Genomic DNA, 19,723 nt, shown 5'->3' on the forward strand with positions numbered 1-19,723 from the left:
TGGACTGGGGCAGTGGGTGAAAAGAGGGTGGTGTTGAGAGCTATGTAAGGGGTAGGCAGATTTGGGATGGGCTGGCTATAGGAAGAGGGTAAGGTTGCCGAGAGATGTCTGGCCTGTGTAGCCAGGTGGCTGATGGCGGGTGAGAGCGCCAGCAGCAGGTGGCGGTGTGTGTGTGTGTGTGTGTGTGTGTGTGTGTGGCTCAGTGATGGCCAGGTGGATGGAAGCATGTGTTTTGTAAAAACACCTTCTAATCCTGTCTTGGTTCTCCCAGTGGGACAATGTCAAGGTTCAAGCTTTGGTCACCAGGGCCCTCACACATTCATCTTTATCTTTCTCTAGGGTGGGGCCACTCACCTCAGAACACATTACGGCATTCCATCACTCCACCCTCACGCTCATTTGATTTCTGGGGATGGTCCTTACAGGGATTCCCCTCCTGGTGACATGACAGGACCTCTACCAATAGCCAAGCCCTACTCTCACAGGAGCTGGGCATTAATGGAATCTCTCCAACCCAAAAAGAAAAGGCAGTCTCATTCTACTCTGGGAGGAAGATAGGGGGAGGGGACCCTGAGGGCTGTGGTTTGGAAGACAGGTGTGATGAGGTTTTTGCTCTGCAGGTCTCAATAACACTGGTTACAGGGGTGAGGCCACTGGGAATCGAACCGTCTGAGCTGGAACCCTGGCGTGGACTCATCCTACCTGTGTGACCTTGAGCAAACTTACCTCTGTGTAACTTAATTCCCTCCTCTAAAGAGCTTGCATAGTAATATTACATCACAGAGTGGGAAGATTACATGAGAGGATATGTGTAAAAATGCCTAATCTAGGGCAAGTGCTGAATAGTGGGAGCTGTCATGATGGTCTGAATGCCTCAAATTCTTTTTTTTTTTAAGGTTTTATTTATTTATTCACAGAGACACAGAGGGGGTGGCAGAAACATCAGAAACATAGGCAGAGGGAGAAGCAGGCTCCCCGTGGGGAGCCCGATGTGGGACTTGATCCCAGGACCCTGGGATCATGACCTGAGCAGAAGGCAGATGCTCAACCACTGAGCCACCCAGGCATCCCTTCCTCAAATTCTTAATAAGGCAGCATGCCCTTCCTGACACCACCCTTCCCTGCCCCCGCCCCAGTGGATGCCCTTCAGATGCCACCCTGCCCCCGACCCATCTCCCACTCCAGCACTTCCCATGACACTCACTTTACTTCCTCCAGGCGGGGACCTTCCCGGAGCTGGGCAATGAGCTCCTGCACATCATGAATTCCGAGCTGGCACTGCAGGAGCCTGGAGTGAGAGTGGAGGCAGAGGGGCTCAGGACAAGAAGCCACACCACACCTCCTCCAGCCCCAAGGGCCTCTGCCAGGTGTGGGAGCCGGGGGAGTCAGGAGGCAGGAGACCTGGGGTCTCACCCTGGCTCTGCCTCTCAGCAGATGTACAGTCATGGACAAGGCCCTTGAACCTCAGTTTCTTCCTCTATCAAATGGGAATAATACTGTGTACTTAGCAGGATTTTCAAAAGAATTGCAATGAAGTAATAGACATAAGATACTACAGTGCTCAGTATGTAGCAAGAGCCCATTAAATTATAGTGGTCATTGTTGTTGTTAGGACAGATGCCAGGATGGGTTATTCATGTCCTGTCTCTGCTCCATGCCTGTTTTTCCTTTTATTCTCCTTGCCCCTGTGGTACCTCTCCTGGGAAGGCACCCTTCCCTCATATCACATCCCTCCCCTTAATGCAATGGATCCCACAGAGGTACCTGAGTGCCAGGCTTCTGCTCTGAGCCTCTTTCCTCTGGTTGGCATTTCCCTGTAGATCTGGTGCTCTGGCAAGAACAAATCCAACATTGGCCTTGTCTTAGAGCCCAGAGCCTGATGGGTCTTACCTTGGGTTCTAGGGGCCAAAGACCCACAGTGAATGAATAACAAAGATGGTTGTTTGGAGGTGCTAAATGTTCTATTCCCCAAAACAGCAAGAGCAAAAGGTTTGAGGGCAAATAGGCTTTATTCAAATTCTGACTCTGTCATGTATAGCTGTGTGGCCTTGGGCAAGTCACTTCACCTATCTGAGCTCCCATTGTCTCTTTTCCAAAACAGGATGACAATATCTAACACAGGGTAGTTGGAGGATTGAATGAGACAATGTATGGGTCAAGCACCCAGCATAGGCACAAGATTGAAGATAAATAAAAAGAAGCTGCTATTTCTATGATGTGAAGCTCTCCACTTGCATATGTGCCACCTATGGTTCAGAAGGCTGGGAGCATGGACTGTGTATGGGTCCAGGCTGTGGGAGTCATGGCACCTCTAGGCTGTCTCCCACTGAGCCAGGGGAGGGTCAGGGGCTGCAGAGAAGCTGGAATGTTATTAGCCAGGTTTTCACAAACCTCTAGATTGCTGTGTCAAACAGAACTTTCTGCAATGATAAGAATGTTTATATCTTTGCCATCCACTGTGGGAGACACTAGTCCCCCATGGCCATTAAGTACCTGAAATGCAGCTGATGTGACTGATAAATGTTAATTTTACTTAATTTTAATTAATATACATTTACTTCATTTTAATTAATATACATTTACTTAATTTTAGTTAGTATACAGTATAGCCATCTGTGGCTGGTGGCTACCATATAGAGCATCATAGCTCTATACAACTGGAGTGGGTCCTACTAGATCATCGTATGGGTGAGGAAACTGAAGCTTAGAGCAGGGAAAGGATTCTCCACGGACATACAACATCATCTGTCTATGAGTCTCAGCCAGGGAGAGGTGTGAGGACGTCCAGATGGAATGTTCTTTCATGGAAAGGCTGCTCCCCTTTTTTTGCCCAGGCAGGACTAGCCAAGCTGGAATCCGTGCATAGCTGGAGTACCCAGCATCTGAGTGCCACCTGGATGTCAGCAGTGTATTAAGCACTTTCAGTGTATTAATTCATTTAATCCTCAGAGTAACTCTAAGATGTGGGTATTATCATTGCCTTCTCTCTCTCTTTTTTTTTTTTTAGATGGAAGACTTTTCTGAAGCTTTCTCCACTTACTAACACCAGTCTAACACTATATTCATGCCTTCCCTAAGGGCCTGACTTGGTTTGAGACTTCTGGAGATGCTCTCTCATCACAAAGGCCAAATGTGGTCCAGATATGCTAGATGAAGTTAACGTCCTTTGCCAACTCTGAGAAGTAGATAATTTCTCAGCTCAGCCATAGCAAGAAGAATCCCTACATTCCAACCCTTCACAGGCTCTCTTGGTCACCTTACTCTGCCACTTCTTGAGCTCAGACTGCCCCTCAGAATGGACCCAGGCCCACCCCCTCCCTAGGTTCTTACGCTCCAAGCTCTGCAGCAGTCTCTGCGGGCGGGGAAAGAAGAAAGATGAGGTCCGTCTCCCTGCAAGAGTCAGACACTGAGCTGTGAAACCGGTAGACTAGAAACCAGCACATCACCTGCTGCCTGCATCCCCCCCTTGCTGCCCAAACAGCCAAAGAAAGCTGATTTTGTAACTTACAGAGAAACAACTGACAGAAATGCCCCAAATCAGACATATAAAATTATGACTATGTCATTGCTCGATGCATCCTGAATTTTAAAATTCAGGAAAACAATGTTTACAGGAAAGACTTTTAAAAATTAGGAACGTAAAGAGTTTTTTGTGAGAGTTACAGTATTGTAGGACTAAGAGGCATGGCACTTAAACTGCTCAATTATCCAAACAGGGAACCCCAGTTCAGCACCATGGAGAGCGACACGCGCCACTTCTTCCTCGGACTAAGCCTGCGCTTCCAGATGCAGTTGACTCATTCCTTCAACCATCTGCCCATCTATCCATCCATCCAGTCTATTCATTCACTATATAAAGAGTATATATAACTTCATTCTACTCATTCACGAATACCAAGTGCCAGGCCCAAGATAGGCTCTGGAGATACCGATGTGAATAAAGCAAATTCAGGCACACATACGTAGCTACTGCAGACAAGGTGCTCCATTTTCTACCCCTTACCTTCCTCTCCCCTTTTCTCAAGCCTCTGAAGGCCCAGATTCCACTCCTTCTGCTCACCTGACCTGTAGCATCTTGACAGTAGGGCATGTGACCGCCACCTTTGTCAAGCAGAGTAAGGTTGACACGGAGACATTGCTGCGGCTCAGGCTGCAAGATTGTGGCAAGGATATCAGGACTGAATCCTATATCCCATGGGCACCAGACTTTCTTTGCTCCTCAAGGAAGAAGGGAGATCCAGGCAGGGGTTGGGGGGTGGAAAACTTGCTTACTCAAGCTTCTGGAGCCGTGGCAAAGAAGGAAGTACTTCCACGATATTCAGCACGGCCCTATCCTTCAGCTGGTTGTCCTGGAAGCTGCAGAGAGATCAAGGCCCAGTCCCTTGGGAGCCCCAGTTGGCAGGTGACACAGCAGCCCTCATGGAGTAGACACAACTCATAGGCCTACAATGTGTTGGTGACTTGCTCCACAGTATCCAATAGGCCCAGCTAGGAGGAGAGGCCTTCTGTTGGCCTCACTTCTGTACCTATTTAGCTCCAATGGGGAGTTCCTGCCTAGTGGCCCAAGAGATCCAGAGGATGGGGTATGAAGGCCTCATGAAATAGAATGATTACATACAACACACTGCTCTCAGGGTTATGTGTGGGATGTGCCTGAGGCTGGAGTTATCACACTGGGATATAGGAGATGCTGCTTCCAGCCCCAGCTCTGGCCTCAGCTCACCCAGAAACCCAGGCTAAGCACATTCTTTCTGACCTCACATACCTCATCTGTCAAATGGTGTCACAACCCAGCCTTGCCTGAGTTCCTAGCTGGAGGGACAGAAGAAGGGCGAGGATACCTTTGTGTATGATTTCTCTGGCTAGTGCAAAGGTTTGGAAGTATGAATTTGTTGACACTCCCCCACCCCGATTATCGAGAGTGACATTAGTCTTTTCTCCTATCACCCAGTGATCCCACAGAAAGGCACCCAGCTGAAGAAAATAGGAGCTGTGGTCCAGCTAACACTCCACTCAACAAGCGGGATGACCTAGTGCCAGGCTGCATCTCTCTGGACAAAGAGTGCTTTTTCTAAATCTCATAAAGATGCCATATAAGCTAGTGGTGGTTCTGCCAATAAGCTGTGGAGAAGGTTCCTTGGCCCCACCCCTCCTAGGCTACTCATCACAAACACCAGCAGGAGTATATTTGTGCACATGTGCTTAGTTCGTATGTACTTGCATCTAAATGTGTATGTGGATCTAAGTATGCAAGCATGTGCACACACCTACAAATGTGCATATGAGGGGAGCATATGCTCAAGTGAGGGGTGAGTGCAAGTGTGTACACATACATGCATGAATATGAAGGTATGTGTGTGTTTCATGTATGTATGTGTACACATAATGGCTTACACCTGCCTACACTGTCATCCCTTCTCTCAGGGTCACAGAAAGAGGGGAGGGTCCCTCAAAACTCAAGGTCATTCAAGACAGCCCAAAATATTAGATGAAGGAAGCAGTGCTAGGGTCTTTGTGAGCCTGGTATTTAGATCCAGCCCCACGCAGTTCTTGGACCAATGCCTCCCCTCTCTGGGTCTGACTGAAAAATAACTTGTCAGATTCGATAGAATATGTAGAACTCATTATAGGCTCTGGGTCAGAGTGGGGGTCCCAGAGACCTGGGAAGTGACTTGTCCCGCTAACCAGCAGGTCTTCCTGGAGATCACTCACCTGATCTCTTCCAGCTGTGGACAGAGGCGCAAAGCCTGCATCAGGTGGCTGATGCCTCGGGCAGTGATCTTACATCCTGCTAACCTGCAGGGTAAGCAAGGAGGGTGGGAAAGAACAGGGATGGGAAAGGAGGTAAGGGCAGGAATCTGTCCTGTGCAGGGTCAAAGGGAAAGGGGAGAATTCTCGGCGTTCCTGGTTGAGGATCCCTCTTAGATCCAAGCCCTGGCTCACCCGAGCTTCTTCAGGCTCTCCATTGTTGGCAGGCTCTTGGAGAGGGCTTCTGCAAAGGCATCCCCACATTTCCTGCTCTTAAAGCTGCCACAGGAAGAGGCAAGGTAGCAGAGGTTCAATGCTGAGCAGGGCTTAAAAGCCACCACGCACCCCTTTCTCTGACAGATGGAACTGAATAGTTATGTTAACAGCAGTGGTAGCTGTCGTTTATAGTACTAACAAATCCATATTATGGCAGAGACTGTAAATGTCCATTGAAACCCATTTTCCACTGATAGAGCTCTAACTGGGAACACAGTTTCCCAGTCACAGATGGCACTTTCAGCCTCCCTTGCAGCTCAGAGTGGCTACACAGCTACTTTCTCACCACTGGAATGTGAGTGGAAGGTATGTGCCCTATCTCCATGGCTGTGTGAGCTTTAATACATTGGGTGAGTCTAATGCACGCTCCCCTTCCCTTCCCTTCAAGCAGAGCATGGATATGCCCATGACCCAGCTTTGACCATGCAGATCCAAAAGCTGAAGGAGATGATGGAGCACCAGTGGAAGGGACCTGGGTCCCTAAATGACCACATGAAGCTGAGTCATCTCAGAGACCCGGACCACTTACTTCTGAGTGCTCCATGACAGTGAAACAAAATTCAACATTATTTAATCCACTGTATTTGCAAGGGTGTTCTCTGTTACTGAGCCTCACCTTTGCTCTAGCTAGTACTACACATACTGAGCCATCACTGTGTGCCAGGCATTTGCTACAGAGGGTTTTCCCTGTATTCTCTTATTTGGTTCTCACAACAAGCTCATGCCATCAGTATTATTACTGATTCATTTTCGGGATGAAGAAACTCAGGCTGAGAAGTAACCTGCCCAAAGTCAAACGACTTCCAATGTCAGAGGCTCCGTCCCATGGCTGAGAGGGAGAAGGAGACTTGAAAGGCCCAGCAACCACAATAATAAAGTCCAGTTGAGAGCCAGCTGGATCCTAAGGTCTTGGGAGGCATGGAGCTTCCCAACTGGGTCTCAGGCTGAGGGGCAGTTCCGACCGTTTGCTCTGATGTCCGAGATTCTCACCCAGCCTCCCTCAGCAAGGGTCTGACTGACTCCACTCTTTCAAAGCCCACTTCCTTCCCAGATCCTCCCCAGTTCTTCCCTGACCCTACTCTCACCTGAGATTCTCTATCTGCTTACAGCCTGCCAAGGCCTCGGGGCAGTGGGGCTCCAGGGGGCAGCCCTCAAAATCCAGGTGGATGGAGGCATTCCTGTGCCTCAAGATGTTGGTCAGGGCAGACAGGTCTGTATAGGTCAGTGGGAAATTGTGGAAGGACAGATGACTGGGGAGACTTTGGGCCATGAGGCTGGCCAGCTCAGGCTCCTGGGTCTCACCCACGCAGTGACAGAGTGCTACAACCTTGGGTCCTGTGAGCCTGCGAATGGCCAACTTCCTCAAAGCCAGCATCACTGCAGCCTGCTTGTCACTCACCCACATCTCATCCTGCTGGGCCACATGGCTAAGGAAGGGTCGGCAGGCACAGGATGCCAGCCCTGCCAGGAAGGTGGGGAGGTGGTCTAAGAGGCCTAGTCTAGCTTTGGTCCGTAGCACCCAGCGAGAATTGAGGGTGACATGGCGGGCAAGTGCATTTTTGTCCACCTTGGGGCTGGCCATCAGGTACAAGGCGGCAAAAAACTCTTGAAGGCTGAGGTGGGTGAAGGCATAGCCTATACCCTGGTGCCCAGGGCCTGTGCAGATGCAGAAGGAGGTCAACAAGCCGAGGGCTGCCCCAAAAGCCACCATGGGTGGAGAGATGTCACCTACAGAGAAGATAACCTTCCCAGTCTCCAGGCCCCTCAGAGCCATCTCACTGAGGCCCAGCAGAGACTCAGGAGGCAGGTGCCCACGGGGGCTGAGAGTGGACACCATCTGTACATAGTTCTGAGTCACGGTGGGCAGGAGGGCTGCAGACTGGCCTGGAGAGCTGCCTGGGAGCAGATGGTGGAGGCAGAGGCAGGTGACTTGGCACAGTGCAGGCACCGCACACATGCTCTGGAGATGCCTGTTTTCTCGCAGCTCTGCTAGGGCTGCCTCCTGCCACTCTTGGTCACTGAAGAAGCGGCCCACATACTCCTCCACCCGTGGCCTGTCAAAGCCCCACATGTGGACCGTGGCTGCCTCTGTGGGCAGGCAGTCGGGCAGCTTCCCTGGACGGGAGGTGGCCAAAACCCAGCAGCCAGGCAGGATGGTCCCCCGGCAGAGCCCGGAGAAGAGGGCAAGGGCTGGACTTGGGGCCTCGGGGCCTTCAGCCTCCGTGCTGGAATGCGAGTGGAGGGCCTGGTCCAGCCCATCAAAGATCAGCAGGACTCCTCCAGCATGCTCCTCCAGGTACTGGAAGACCGAGTCGGAGCCCGCCTCGGGGCTCAGGTACAGGTCAAACAGCAGCTGGGGCAGCGTCACGGAACTGGTGATCAGATTGAGTTGACGGAATTCAAACAGGAACAGAGCCTGGAAGCGGTCAAGCTGGCCAGCGGCCCACCTCTGGCAGAGCCGGTGGGCCAGCGTGGTCTTGCCCATGCCTGCCTTCCCCAGGAGCACCGTCACCCTCGGGCCCTTGTCGGCCCTGGTGCTGAAGAGGTCCCGGATGCTCACGTCCGCGTCATCTTCTGCCTTGGGGTCCCCCACTACAGCCCCGTCCTGAGCACTGAAGGGGGCCGTGGTCCGGCTCCACTGCAGGATTGGGGGGATGTAGGCCTGGTGGAAGGCAAGGGGTTGCCCTGGCCCGGGAATCCTACTGCCGTAGCGCTGCTGGGCAGAAGTCCTCAGCAACTTCAGGTACCTCCTGGCCAACTCTGCAGGGGGCAGGGAGAGGCATGAGGGCAGAGGCCTCCCACTCCCAGGTCCCCTCACCCCAGGATTGGTTGTTGGGAGCCTGTGGCCTCAGCCATATGTGTAAGGGGTGGTGGGGACTGGCAAGAACACACAGGGACTCTTGCGCCAACCAGATTCTTAGGGGCCATTGAAATGGGGGAAGTCTGGCTAGGGGAGTGTAGATTATGGCTCTGTTTGTTTTGCAACAATATAGGTGGTATAAAGTTGTCGGTGAGATGGGTGGCTGCAGAGGGGAAGTGGGGTGCTTCCTTTGCAACATCCTAGAACAAACTCTTACTGTGTATCTGAGTAGCCTGTTTGCCTGTCCAATATTTCAGGTTTGCAGCACCCAGGGGTGAGTGCTAACAACCTGTAGGCCTAGGCACTGACCAGTCAGAACCAGAGCTGGGCCCTTACGGTGCCAGGTGACTTTTTTTTTTCTTTTTTAAGATTTTATTTATTTACTCATGAGGGAGAGAGAGAGAGAGAGAGAGAGAGAAAGAGAGAGGCAGAGACACAGGCAGAGGGAGAAGCAGGCTCCATGCAGGGAGCCTGACGCGGGACTCGATCCCGGGACCCCAGGATCAGGCCCCGGGCTGAAGGTGGCGCTAAACCACTGAGCCACCTGGGCTACCCCAGGCATTGACTTTTTAATTGCTGGATCACTTGGGTGGTCCAGGGGAAGAACCAGGGCTTCTGTCAGGGGATGCTGGGGACAACTGGTAGGGAATGGGAGAAGTTCTATCTTTTTGACTCCCTCTGGCCTGCAGCCCTCAGCAGCCCCCATGCCTTGTGGTGAGCACGGTTCTTCCTGGTATCTTGCCCATCTCCCACCCAGTCAATGAGGGCCCAAGTCTGAGGTCATATTGATCACCTCCTTCAGGCTCTCAGTCCTGCAGGCATGGAGTAGGGGAGTGTCCTGGTAAAGCCCAGATGATGAAGCTGCAATCTGCTGGGATGCCTCAAGCTCCCTCAGCTGTGCCACCTCTGGAGAAGGCCCTGCGGCCTCTTAGTGGGGAGGCCCTTCTTGCCAGACTCAGCCCTATCTTCTGCCCACCCAGGACCTCCAGTCATCTCTGCTGCACCTAAGACAAGAGGTGCTAGGTTCATGGAGGCTTGTTAGCAGGGCACAGAGTCCAGGATCTGGGTCCTGGCTCCAATGCAATCTAGAGGTCTGGGTCCTTCCCTACCTTAGTACCTACCGAGCTGATGATTCCTGCACTGCTTCAGGCGGGGTGAGGACCCACAGCTCTGATGAGGCCGCTTCAGACCTGGAAAGAATGAAAGAAGAGTAAGGGGTGAAGTTTGGGGACTTGGGTTGAGGGGGTATCAAGCACCTTTGGGGAGCTCCAGTCCACAAGTAGGCAGTAGACAGACAAGTGTCTCTGCACCCAGGGACTGAATGAGGGCAGGTAGTGGGCAAAGGTTGCATCAACACCAGCTTCTGTTTGCAGAAGTGGGTCCTACCCTGGGTGAGAAGCCTGCAGCTTCTGGGATGGGGATCTCCCAGTCTAGGATGTAGGAAGCTGGGCCCACAGCCAGCAGCCTAAGAAACACTCAGGCCTGAGCACTGAATGGTGTGGGAAAGAGCCAGGTCTGTCAAGGCCACTGCTGGTTAGAAAAGCAGAGTTTCCAATGGGCTTGGTCAGGCCTTGCCTCCCTGTTGTGCCAGTGTGTTTTAGTTCCTATCTCCCACATTTCCTACTTTCTTTATTGGTTTCTTGAATTCTTGTCTGGTTGTGTATTGTCAAGAGTCACTTTAATGCCTTTCTGAAGAGGTTGGGAAAGGAAGACAGAAAGAAGGGAAACAAGAAGGAAGGGGAGAGAGGACAGTGGGGGGAGGAAAGGCAAGAGGATTTAGGGAGGAATTTGAAGAAGTAAAATGGGATATTCCTAAAGCTAGGCATCAGCGACCAATCAGAGCAGCCCTGAGCAGGCCCCTTGCACTGCCGCATTGGCTTCTTAGGTGCTGGGTTGCAGGGAGACTCGGAGATCCCAGAGAGGGACTGGAACCAGTTTAGGAGTATTTTAACATTCTGTCAAGTCTATTAATAAGGGACTCACTGTCCAAATATCAATTAGGCCTGGTCACAGCCATGTGATAATTATGCCAGCTCAATGATATGGACCAGAGGGACAGGGACCAAGATTAAGTAGTTTTGATCTCCTGAGGATCTGAGATTGTGGGGTGGATGTTTCCTGTCAAAGGAAACAGGATGTTTCCTGTTGATGTTATTACCATAAAAAGCCCATACTTCTACAGGAATAAAGGTTCTGAATGTACAACGAATGTCAGATGCAATGGTGAAAGACAGAAAGCTTTCTCTTTAAGATCAAGGATGGCTGCTTTCACCATTTCTATTCAACATAGCACTGGAAGTCCTAGCCAGAGCAATTGAGCAAGAAAAAGGAATAAAAGGCATCCACATTGGAAAGGAAGAAGAAAAATCTTTTTGCAGATGACAGGGTCATCTGTTATATGTAGAAAACCTTAAAAATTCCACAAAAAAGTTTTTCAGAACTAATAAATGAATTCAGCAAAGTAGCATAATACAAAGTCAACCTGCAAAAATGAGCTGCATTTCTACACACAATGAATACCTAAAAGGGAAATTAAGAAAACCATTCCATTTATGAAAGCATTGAAAGAATGAAATGCTTAAACATTAACCAAGAAGGTAGAAAACATGTATGATGAAAGCTACAACACATTGTTGAAAGAAATTAAAGAAGGTGCAAATAAATGGAAATGCATCCCAGGCACAAGGCCTGGAAGCCTTTATATTGTTAAGATGGCAGTCTTACCCCAAATGATCTACAGATTCAACACAATTCCCACCAAATCCCAATGACCTGTTCTGCAGAAATGGGAAAACCAATCCTAAAATTCATATGGAATCCCCCGGGACCCCAAAGAGCCAAAATACTCTTGAAAAAAAGGGGGGGCAAAGTTGGAGGACTTGCACTTCCTAATTTCAAAGCTTACTACAAAACTGCAGTAATCAAAAACAGTGTGGCACTGGCATGAAGACAGACATATAGACCAATAGGAATAGAATAGAGAGCCCAGAAAGAAACCTTTACATATAGGGTCAAACAATTTTTAATAAGGGTGCCAAGTCCATTTAATGGGGAATGGACAATCTTCTCAAAAAATGGTACTGGGAAAACTGGATGTCCCCACACAAGAGAATGAAGTTGCACTCTTATCTAATATCACATAAAAAAAACTAATTCAAAATGGATCAAGGACTTAGATATAAGACCCCAACCTATAAAACTTTTAGAAGAAAACATGGCAAAAGCTTCAGTACATTGGATTTGGTAATTATTTCTTGGATATGGCACCAAGGCACAGGTACACAAGAAAAAACAGACAAAATGGGCTTCATGAAAGTGAAAAACATTTTATGCATCAAAAGACACTATCTAGGAGTAAAAAAGAAAACCTAAAGAATGAGAGATATCTGCAAAACATATATCTGAAAAGGGGTTAATATCTAGAATATGTAGAGAACCCCTAAACTTAACAACAGCAAAACAAACAAGATGATTTGAAAAATGGACAAAGAACTTAAAGAGACATATCTCCAAAGAAGGCATAAGAATATCCAATGAGTACATGAAATGTGCTCAGCACCACCAATCATTGGGGAAACACAAATCAAAATTAGAGTGAGACCAATATCACCACACACCCATCACGATAGCTACTATTAAAAAAAGCAAACAGAAAACAAGTGTTGGTGAAGATGTGGAGAGTTTGCAACCCTCATGTGCTGTTGGTGGGAATGTAAAATGGCATTGCAGATGTGAAAACAGTATGGAAGTGCCTCAAGAAATTAAAGATCAAATTACCAAATGACCCTGAATTCCAAAGATATACTCAAAAGGAACTGAAAGCAGGATTTTGAAGAAATATTTGTTCACTGATGGTCACGGCAGCATTATTCATGATAGCTACACTGTGGAAGCAATCCAAGTATTTATCCGTGGGTGGATGGATAAGCCAAGGGTGGTGTACACAGATAATGAATGCTCATCAGCCTTCAAAAGGAAGGAAATTCTGGAGGTACCTGAAGGACATGATGCTGAGTGAAATGAGCCAGTCACAAAATGATTCCACTTATAGATGGTACTGAAATTAGTCAGAATCATAAAGAAAGAAAGAAAGTAAAATGCTGGTTCCCAGGAGCTCAGGGAGAGGAGACTGGGGAGTTACTGTTTAATCGGGACAGAGTTTCAGTTTTCTTTTTTTTTTTTTTTTAATTTTTTTTTAAATTTTTTATTTATTTATGATAGTCACAGAGAGAGAGAGAGAGGCAGAGACACAGGCGGAGGGAGAAGCAGGCTCCATACACCGGGAGCCTGATGTGGGATTCGATCCCAGGTCTCCAGGATCGCACCCTGGGCCAAAGGCAGGCGCCAAACCGCTGCGCCACCCAGGGATCCCGAGTTTTAGTTTTCCAAGACAAAAAGGGTTCTGGAGACGGATAGTGGTGACGGCCACACAAAAAGAGTGGATTTAATACCACTGAACCGTATACTTAAAAACAGTGAAGACAGAAGTTCCATGGTATGTGTATTTTGCCACAAGAAAAAGAAAAAGAAACAGAGATTCGGAGAATAGAGTGTGGCCTGTGAATCAAGAAGGTGGTCACCATTTGATCACTGACCTCTCGTTGTTCCTTCAGAAAAATCAGTAAGAGGTGGCCAGGGTGTGGATGGCAGTTTGTGGGTCAGTATTGGACCCCAGAGCACCTGAATGATGAGGGGTTTGAGTCGGTGGGTTTGGGGGATGAGGCCTGGGGCCTGGGGACAGGGTGAGAACCCGCTTCCCCTAGTGCAAGAAGACAGGATCCTGGCATTGCCCAAGGGCTGACAACTTCCCACTCTCTCAGGAAGCTCCAGCTCTGACCTCTGGGAACAGGTATGGGGCAGGCCAAAGCCTTTAGGTGTTCAGAGGGGGAGGAGGTGTGGCTAGGAGTCATGGGGTGGGAGGCAGGGAAATGTGCAGATGTGCTTGGGGATGAGGAGGCTGGTTGAAGGGGGATGACTGTGCCTAGCCACCATCAGCCTCCTCCCAGCTCAACGCGGGGACTGAGTGTGCCCACCTCCCACACCTCCTCATTCACAACCCCGGGCCTCACCGTGGTGGAGCTGAGAGGCAGGTTGGCTTTCTTCACCAGCCCCCAGCTGGCTGGGGAACCCTGAAAGAGAGGGGGGAATGTAGCATGCTATGGGGATGTGGCAGGCTGCCCTGGGACCAGCTCTGGCCCGGTGTCTGGCTCAGGCCTCATCCAACAGGGTGGGTCCTCAGCAGGGAGAGAAATAAGGTTGACATTCAGCAGTCTGTGGAAGGCACAACGGGGGAAAGCAGTCGTGGGCAGAAATGTGCACGTATATGCAGGTCTGTGTGTGCATATGTCTGCATGGGCATGTGTGTTTATGCACATGCATGTGTGATTATACACACAAACGTGCACTGTGAACACCCTGCACTTCCTATACTCAGCCTTGTGCTAGAGCTTTTGAGTGGGTTCTCACTTCCTCTCCAAGAACACCATTGCCCCTCACTGTTCTGCTTCCCCACGATGCTGTGTAAGCAGAAGGTGCCAAGAAACATCTGTGGAACTGAACAGAGTTCAAGGCACGTGCCCATCCCCAGAGGCTGGAGGGCTCTCCCCATGGCTGCTCCTGATCTTGCTGCAAAAAGAAACTTCTTAAGCATTGTGGGCTATTTGGAATTTCTTGGCAGAAAGGAGTCACTGGTCCTTTTTCTCCTTGTACCCAGCTTTTCCAGGCAACTAGAGTGAGGCAAGGTGGAAGAAGGGGTCTTCTGGGTCCCCAGACATTTTGGTGACAGAATTTATTGTGAAAAGGGCTCAGAAACAAAGAATTTGTTTGGCTTGACCATGTCATCTTTGTGTGACTCAGGTGGGTCCCAGCCTGGGCCTCCCTGGCCCCCCATGATGGGGGGTGGCCGGCAGCTCTGTGCCTCTCCTGCCTGCTCTTACCATCTCCATGGCCCCAAGTGCTCAGCAGTGGCACCTCCAGGTCCAGTGGCACATCGAGCTCCATGCACACACAGTGGATGAACGCCTGCCAAGTGGCCCGACCTTGGGTGTGCAATCTTCTGAGCTGTAGGATGACCCTCTGTGTGGTGTCCTGGGCCTCGTCCCCAGAGCTCAGGTCCATCTTGGGGAGGAAGAACTTCACCTTGGCATTCAGCCATTCTGGGTCTTTGCTGAGCAGCCTCACGAGCCAGCTCCACAGGTTAGTGGTACCCAGCTGGAAGCTAACGTGGTCCATGAGGAGCTGGCCCTGCAGGGACAGAGTCGGCAAGTGAGCTGGGGAGCAGGCAAATTGGGTGACAAGTTAGGTGGATGGACAGGTGAGCAGGGGGACAACTCAACTGGGATGGAAGGTTCTTGGATAGCCAAGAACCATCTCCCACATCTGGTGGGGGCAGGAGCTAGGCAGACAGGTGGCTTTTTCATGGAGTCTCAATGCCTGTGCCCAAGGATGGGTTCCAGAGAACAGCCTGCTCCTTTTATACTCCTTACTGCCCGCTTAGTTGTGCCTGAGTCCTGGCTCTGAAATGGTCCAGTTCATCCCCTGTGGATGGTCCCCTAAGGATGCTTTATTTTTTTCTCATTTCCATGGACCTATTTGTGCTGCTCTCTGTCTAAGCTAAGCTCATGGCAGAGACAACTGGTTGTCGCTCCTACTTTGTTCTCCACTTCCGCTTTAGTATGAGAACCCCTGAATATTTCCTGGTCATCTGGAATAAAGTCTATTTCCCAGACTCCCTTGCAGTTAGAATAGGCCATCTTACTAAGTATTGGCCAATGGGATACAGACAGAAGTGCTGTATACCCTTTTTTGCTTCCTCCTGTTGGTTGGAATGTCAAGGTGATGGCTAAGCCTTGGGTAGCCTACTGGATCATGAGGTGGAAGCCAGTGCCAAAGAAGGCAGAGGGTAAGGCTTCCCACCTGTCCTGAACTTCTCTTACATAATAAGGAAATACATTTCTATTTAAAGCACTATTGTCAGAGCACCTGGGTGGCTCAGTCGGTTAGGTATCTGCCTTTGGGGTCCTGAGATCAAGCCCTGAGCAGGGAGCCTGCTTCTCACTCTCCTTCTGCCTGTCGCTTCCCCTGCTTTGTGCTCTCTCTGTGTCAAATGAATAGATAAAATATTCTAAAAAGATATTGAATTTATAAAACAAATAAACCACTTTTTTTTAAGGGCTTTTTGCTACTCATAGTGAAATCAAATCCTAACTAATACAAAACATCTCTCTCTCTCTGCAAATTCTCCCCTTCTAAACTGGCACTCTCAAACAACCTGCCGGTAGGAGTACCAATATAAGGCAAGGGACACTTACACAGCAAAGCTTTAAATCTTTTTTTAAAAAAAGATTTTATTTATTTATTCATAGAGACAGAGAGAGAGAGAGAGAGAGAGAGAGAGGCAGAGACACAGGCAGAGGGAGAAGCAGGCTCCATGCAGGGAGCCCGACGTGGGACTCAATCCCGGGTCTCCAGGATCACACCCCAGGCTGCAGGCGGCGCTAAACTGCTGCGCCACAGGGGCTGCCCCACAGCAAAGCTTTAAAAAAATTAAAAATTGATTCAGCAATTCAATTTCTAGCACTCTAGCCTTCAGAAATAATTATGTACATAAAGATTTTACTTACAAAGCTGTTCACTGCAAGATTATTTGTAATAGATAAAAGTTGGAAGCAACCTAAATGTCCAAAAATTGAGTATTTGTTAACTAATTGGTGGTCCATTACGTGGTGGAACATATGTAACATTTCCAAATATACTTTTGGTATTATTTCCTTACCAAGAGTAGCAAACACTTAGAAAGCACATACTATGGGCGAGACACTGTTCTAAGTGCTTTATGTATCTCATATAATCCTCACAACTGCAGAGACCCGGCTTCCAACTCTGAAAAGAGTGGGAGGCTTACCCAGGAGAGCAGCCTTACCAACTCTCAGAAGCTGGGGACAGAACTCTGTGTCCTGCAGTTCAGACTGTAGCTGCTCCCCTTGACTCCTGGCAAAGGCCTATTGGGCATGTGTCCTAGCCCCCTCTGGACATACTTTGGCAACTGGACTAATAGCCAAAGAGCTGTAGAATTCGTGAAACATGCTCACATGCATGGGGTAGGCAAGGATCACCATCCCACATGGATGGATGGGAAGACAGACGAAAGCCAAGGGTATACCCAAGGTCATATTAGAAGTCCATGGCAGAGCCAGGCTCAGAACTGAGATTTCTTGCCTGTTGGGGAGATAAATTTCCTAGACCTTGGAGCCCTGGATGGCACCAGACAAGGACTAAGTCTCTGGACTCTGTGTAATCTTGGTAAGAGAATGTGGTTACGGCCGAGGGCACAGCTTCTCTTCTGGGCTACAGTGTTCAAAGTCCATGATGTGGCCATAAAGAAATAAGCCAGAATGGCAAGCTGCCAGGTAGAAGCAAGGAGTGTCTAGGTGTATAATTCTAGGGGAATGGGGAAGTCCCTCGCCCTCAAACCTGTCCTCCTGCTAGTTAGACACAATGCCTTGGTTTCTACTATTAGTGCTTAGTCCCCTTGGGGAAAGGCATCACGCTTTTTAAGGATAACCATCCGTGGGAGAAAAAGCACATTTACAGTATTCTTGGTCATTGAGGCTCCTACAGAAAGTAGCCTTGGAGACAGAGGATTATAGTAGAAAGATTCTCAGCCCCAAGTGCTGGATGGTCCCCTAAGGATGCAGCCCCAAAGTTAGGAGACTAGCATTCCTGATCAGCTCTGTACCTAATTCTCTGCATTAGGCATTAGAGCTGTTCACAGATATTCTTTCTCCTTTTTCTAGGCCCTTGGTAGAAGAGCACTTCCTTACCCCCTTGAAGTCAGGTATGGCCATGAAACTTGCTTTGGTCAATGAAATACGCTAAAGATTGACTCATGTCATGTCTGTGAAGAAGTATTAAGAGCCAATGTATGATTCACAGTGCTTTCTTTTTCCTCTACCACAGGGATCAGCAGTATTGTGGAACTTGGCCGCAAGAGGATAATGTGGAACAGAGGTCCTAGTTGATTGACAGTAGACAAGAAGTAGGAGCAGAAGTAAGCTTTTGCTGTCCTAAGCCACTAGGACATTGGTGGTTGTTACTAAAGCATAAACTAGCTTATCCTAGCTGATATACTCATGCTCTGGCCTTGAGTAAGTCTACTGTCTAGCAGGGCTTCAGTTACACCATCTATAAAATGGGTAGACTGGATTCTGTCTCAAGGCCCCCCCTGATTTTCTGTGTCTGATGATTTTCACTCTCAAGCTGAATGGTGGCTAAAGGTAGACTTGTCATAGGAAGGGCAGCCCAGTGAGGTAAATCTGGATGGGAAGCAGTCTGGATATGGAGAGGTAGGGGAGTGAGGGAATGGATTGGAGGGGAAGAGAGGAGGTAAAGGGTAGAGGACACCTACTTGGCCTCCTGGTTCATCATAGGTATTCTAGGGTGTCAGCAGAGATGGTCTCATGAGTACCTGAGCCATGTCCTGCGCTCTGAGCTGGATTTGCAGGTTGTTTCCATAGCACAGGCTCCTAAAGAGAGGAGACAGGGCACTCTTCTCAATATTCCAAGTCCCAAGAGGAACGCTGTTGGCAGGCACCAGCCCTTACCCCTCCTCTGGAGACACCTCTGAGGCATTCGACCCAGAACAGTCCCCTTGCCCTCATGCACAGCTCTTGTTCTTCCCCAACCACATCTCCTTTTGTCCCCAAACTGTGCACAGCCCAACCTTTTCTGATGTCACCTCCTGCCATATGTGGCCCAGAGGAAGCCCTTCTTCTTCCTCCAACTCAGACATTCACCTTCCAGTGATTTGTGGCATCAGAGTATGCCCATCGAATCCAGCAGACTTTTGACAATTCATTCAGATGATAATGGAATAATCCTCATCACTGATGCTAACTTCCTTTCCCAGTAAAACTCTCAAAAGGATAAGATTTGCTATCTTCTATTACATTTGAAGAATTTTTGAGGCAGTCAAGAATAAACATTTTTTAAAGGATTTTATTTATTTGAGAGAGACAGCATGAGAGAGAGAGAAAGAGAGAGAGCAAGAGCACACAAGCAGTGGGGGGGGGGGGCGGATGAAGAGGGAGAAGCAAATTCCCCACTGAGCAGGGAGACTGACACAGGACTCAATCCCAGGATCCTGAGATCATGACTTGAGCCAAGGGCAGATGCTTAACTGACTGAGCACCTAGGCACCCCAAGAATTAACATTCTCCTTAATGAGAAATCCCAGAGGCATTAATCACTGCTTCGTCAAGAACACAATGAAATGACACCCTGGCACACATGCCTAACAGAGATGTTGTCCAACAATACAGAATGGACCAGAAGAAAAGTGGCTGGAAAGTACGTGGAAGAAAGGAAGAAAGGAAGAATGGCAAAAGATCAGCATGTGCACTGACTGTGTATCTATGAAGGGAGAGCTTTAACTGTGAAGTTCCAGGGATTTCAATAAATCTATGTGAATAGGGCACCTTCAACACAGCAGAGGCTAAGTACTGTCATTAGAAAGAGGAAAAGACAGGTTTGTGACCCCCCCCCCCCCGCCCGCCACCTCCGTCTATACGTGGACGCGTACAGTCTTAAATGTGACTGTATTTGGAGATGGGACCTTTGGTGTCTGAGTCATGAGGATGGAGCCCTCATGAGGGTTCAGGAATCTTACAAGAAGAGGCAGGGAGAGAGCCTGCTTCCTCTCTGCTCCCTACCTCATGAGGATACAAGGAGACGCTGGCCATTTCCAAAGGTAGGGTGTGCTCGCCAGCCTGGATCTGCTGGCATTTTGGTCTGGGGACTTCCTGTCTCTGGAACTGTGAGAAGTAAATGCATATTGTGTAA

At 49.1% G+C, this 19,723-nt stretch overlaps 1 protein-coding gene across 13 annotated transcripts in view; it reads right to left on the reverse strand.

Annotated features, from left to right (window-relative positions):
* The window catches only part of NLRC5 (NLR family CARD domain containing 5), an 81,316-nt gene that overhangs the window by 41,512 nt on the left and 20,081 nt on the right, over nt 1-19,723 (reverse strand). For 2 of the 13 annotated variants that reach the window (XR_005989447.1, XR_005989448.1), the window contains exons 1-13: nt 19,594-19,698; nt 18,351-18,408; nt 14,821-15,127; nt 13,954-14,013; nt 10,006-10,074; nt 7,110-8,784; nt 5,944-6,027; nt 5,713-5,796; nt 4,273-4,356; nt 4,061-4,150; nt 3,331-3,390; nt 1,765-1,830; nt 1,205-1,288 (exon numbers count right to left, since the gene is read on the reverse strand). Coding sequence is in view for 10 of the 13 variants with exons in the window: in XM_041766808.1 (XP_041622742.1) it covers nt 1,205-1,288; nt 1,765-1,830; nt 3,331-3,390; nt 4,061-4,150; nt 4,273-4,356; nt 5,713-5,796; nt 5,944-6,027; nt 7,110-8,784; nt 10,006-10,074; nt 13,954-14,013; nt 14,821-15,127; nt 18,351-18,408; nt 19,594-19,598 (2,726 nt within the window). In the remaining 3 variants the exon portion in view is untranslated. Of the gene's footprint in view, nt 1-1,204; nt 1,289-1,764; nt 1,831-3,330; nt 3,391-4,060; nt 4,151-4,272; nt 4,357-5,712; nt 5,797-5,943; nt 6,028-7,109; nt 8,785-10,005; nt 10,075-13,953; nt 14,014-14,820; nt 15,128-18,290; nt 18,409-19,593; nt 19,703-19,723 lie in introns of those variants that run through there. The other 11 variants (XR_005989449.1, XM_041766813.1, XM_041766808.1 and 8 more) reach the window with 10 other exon arrangements.

Source organism: Vulpes lagopus, chromosome 8 (assembly GCF_018345385.1).
Source record: "Vulpes lagopus strain Blue_001 chromosome 8, ASM1834538v1, whole genome shotgun sequence".
Lineage (NCBI taxonomy): Eukaryota > Metazoa > Chordata > Mammalia > Carnivora > Canidae > Vulpes > Vulpes lagopus.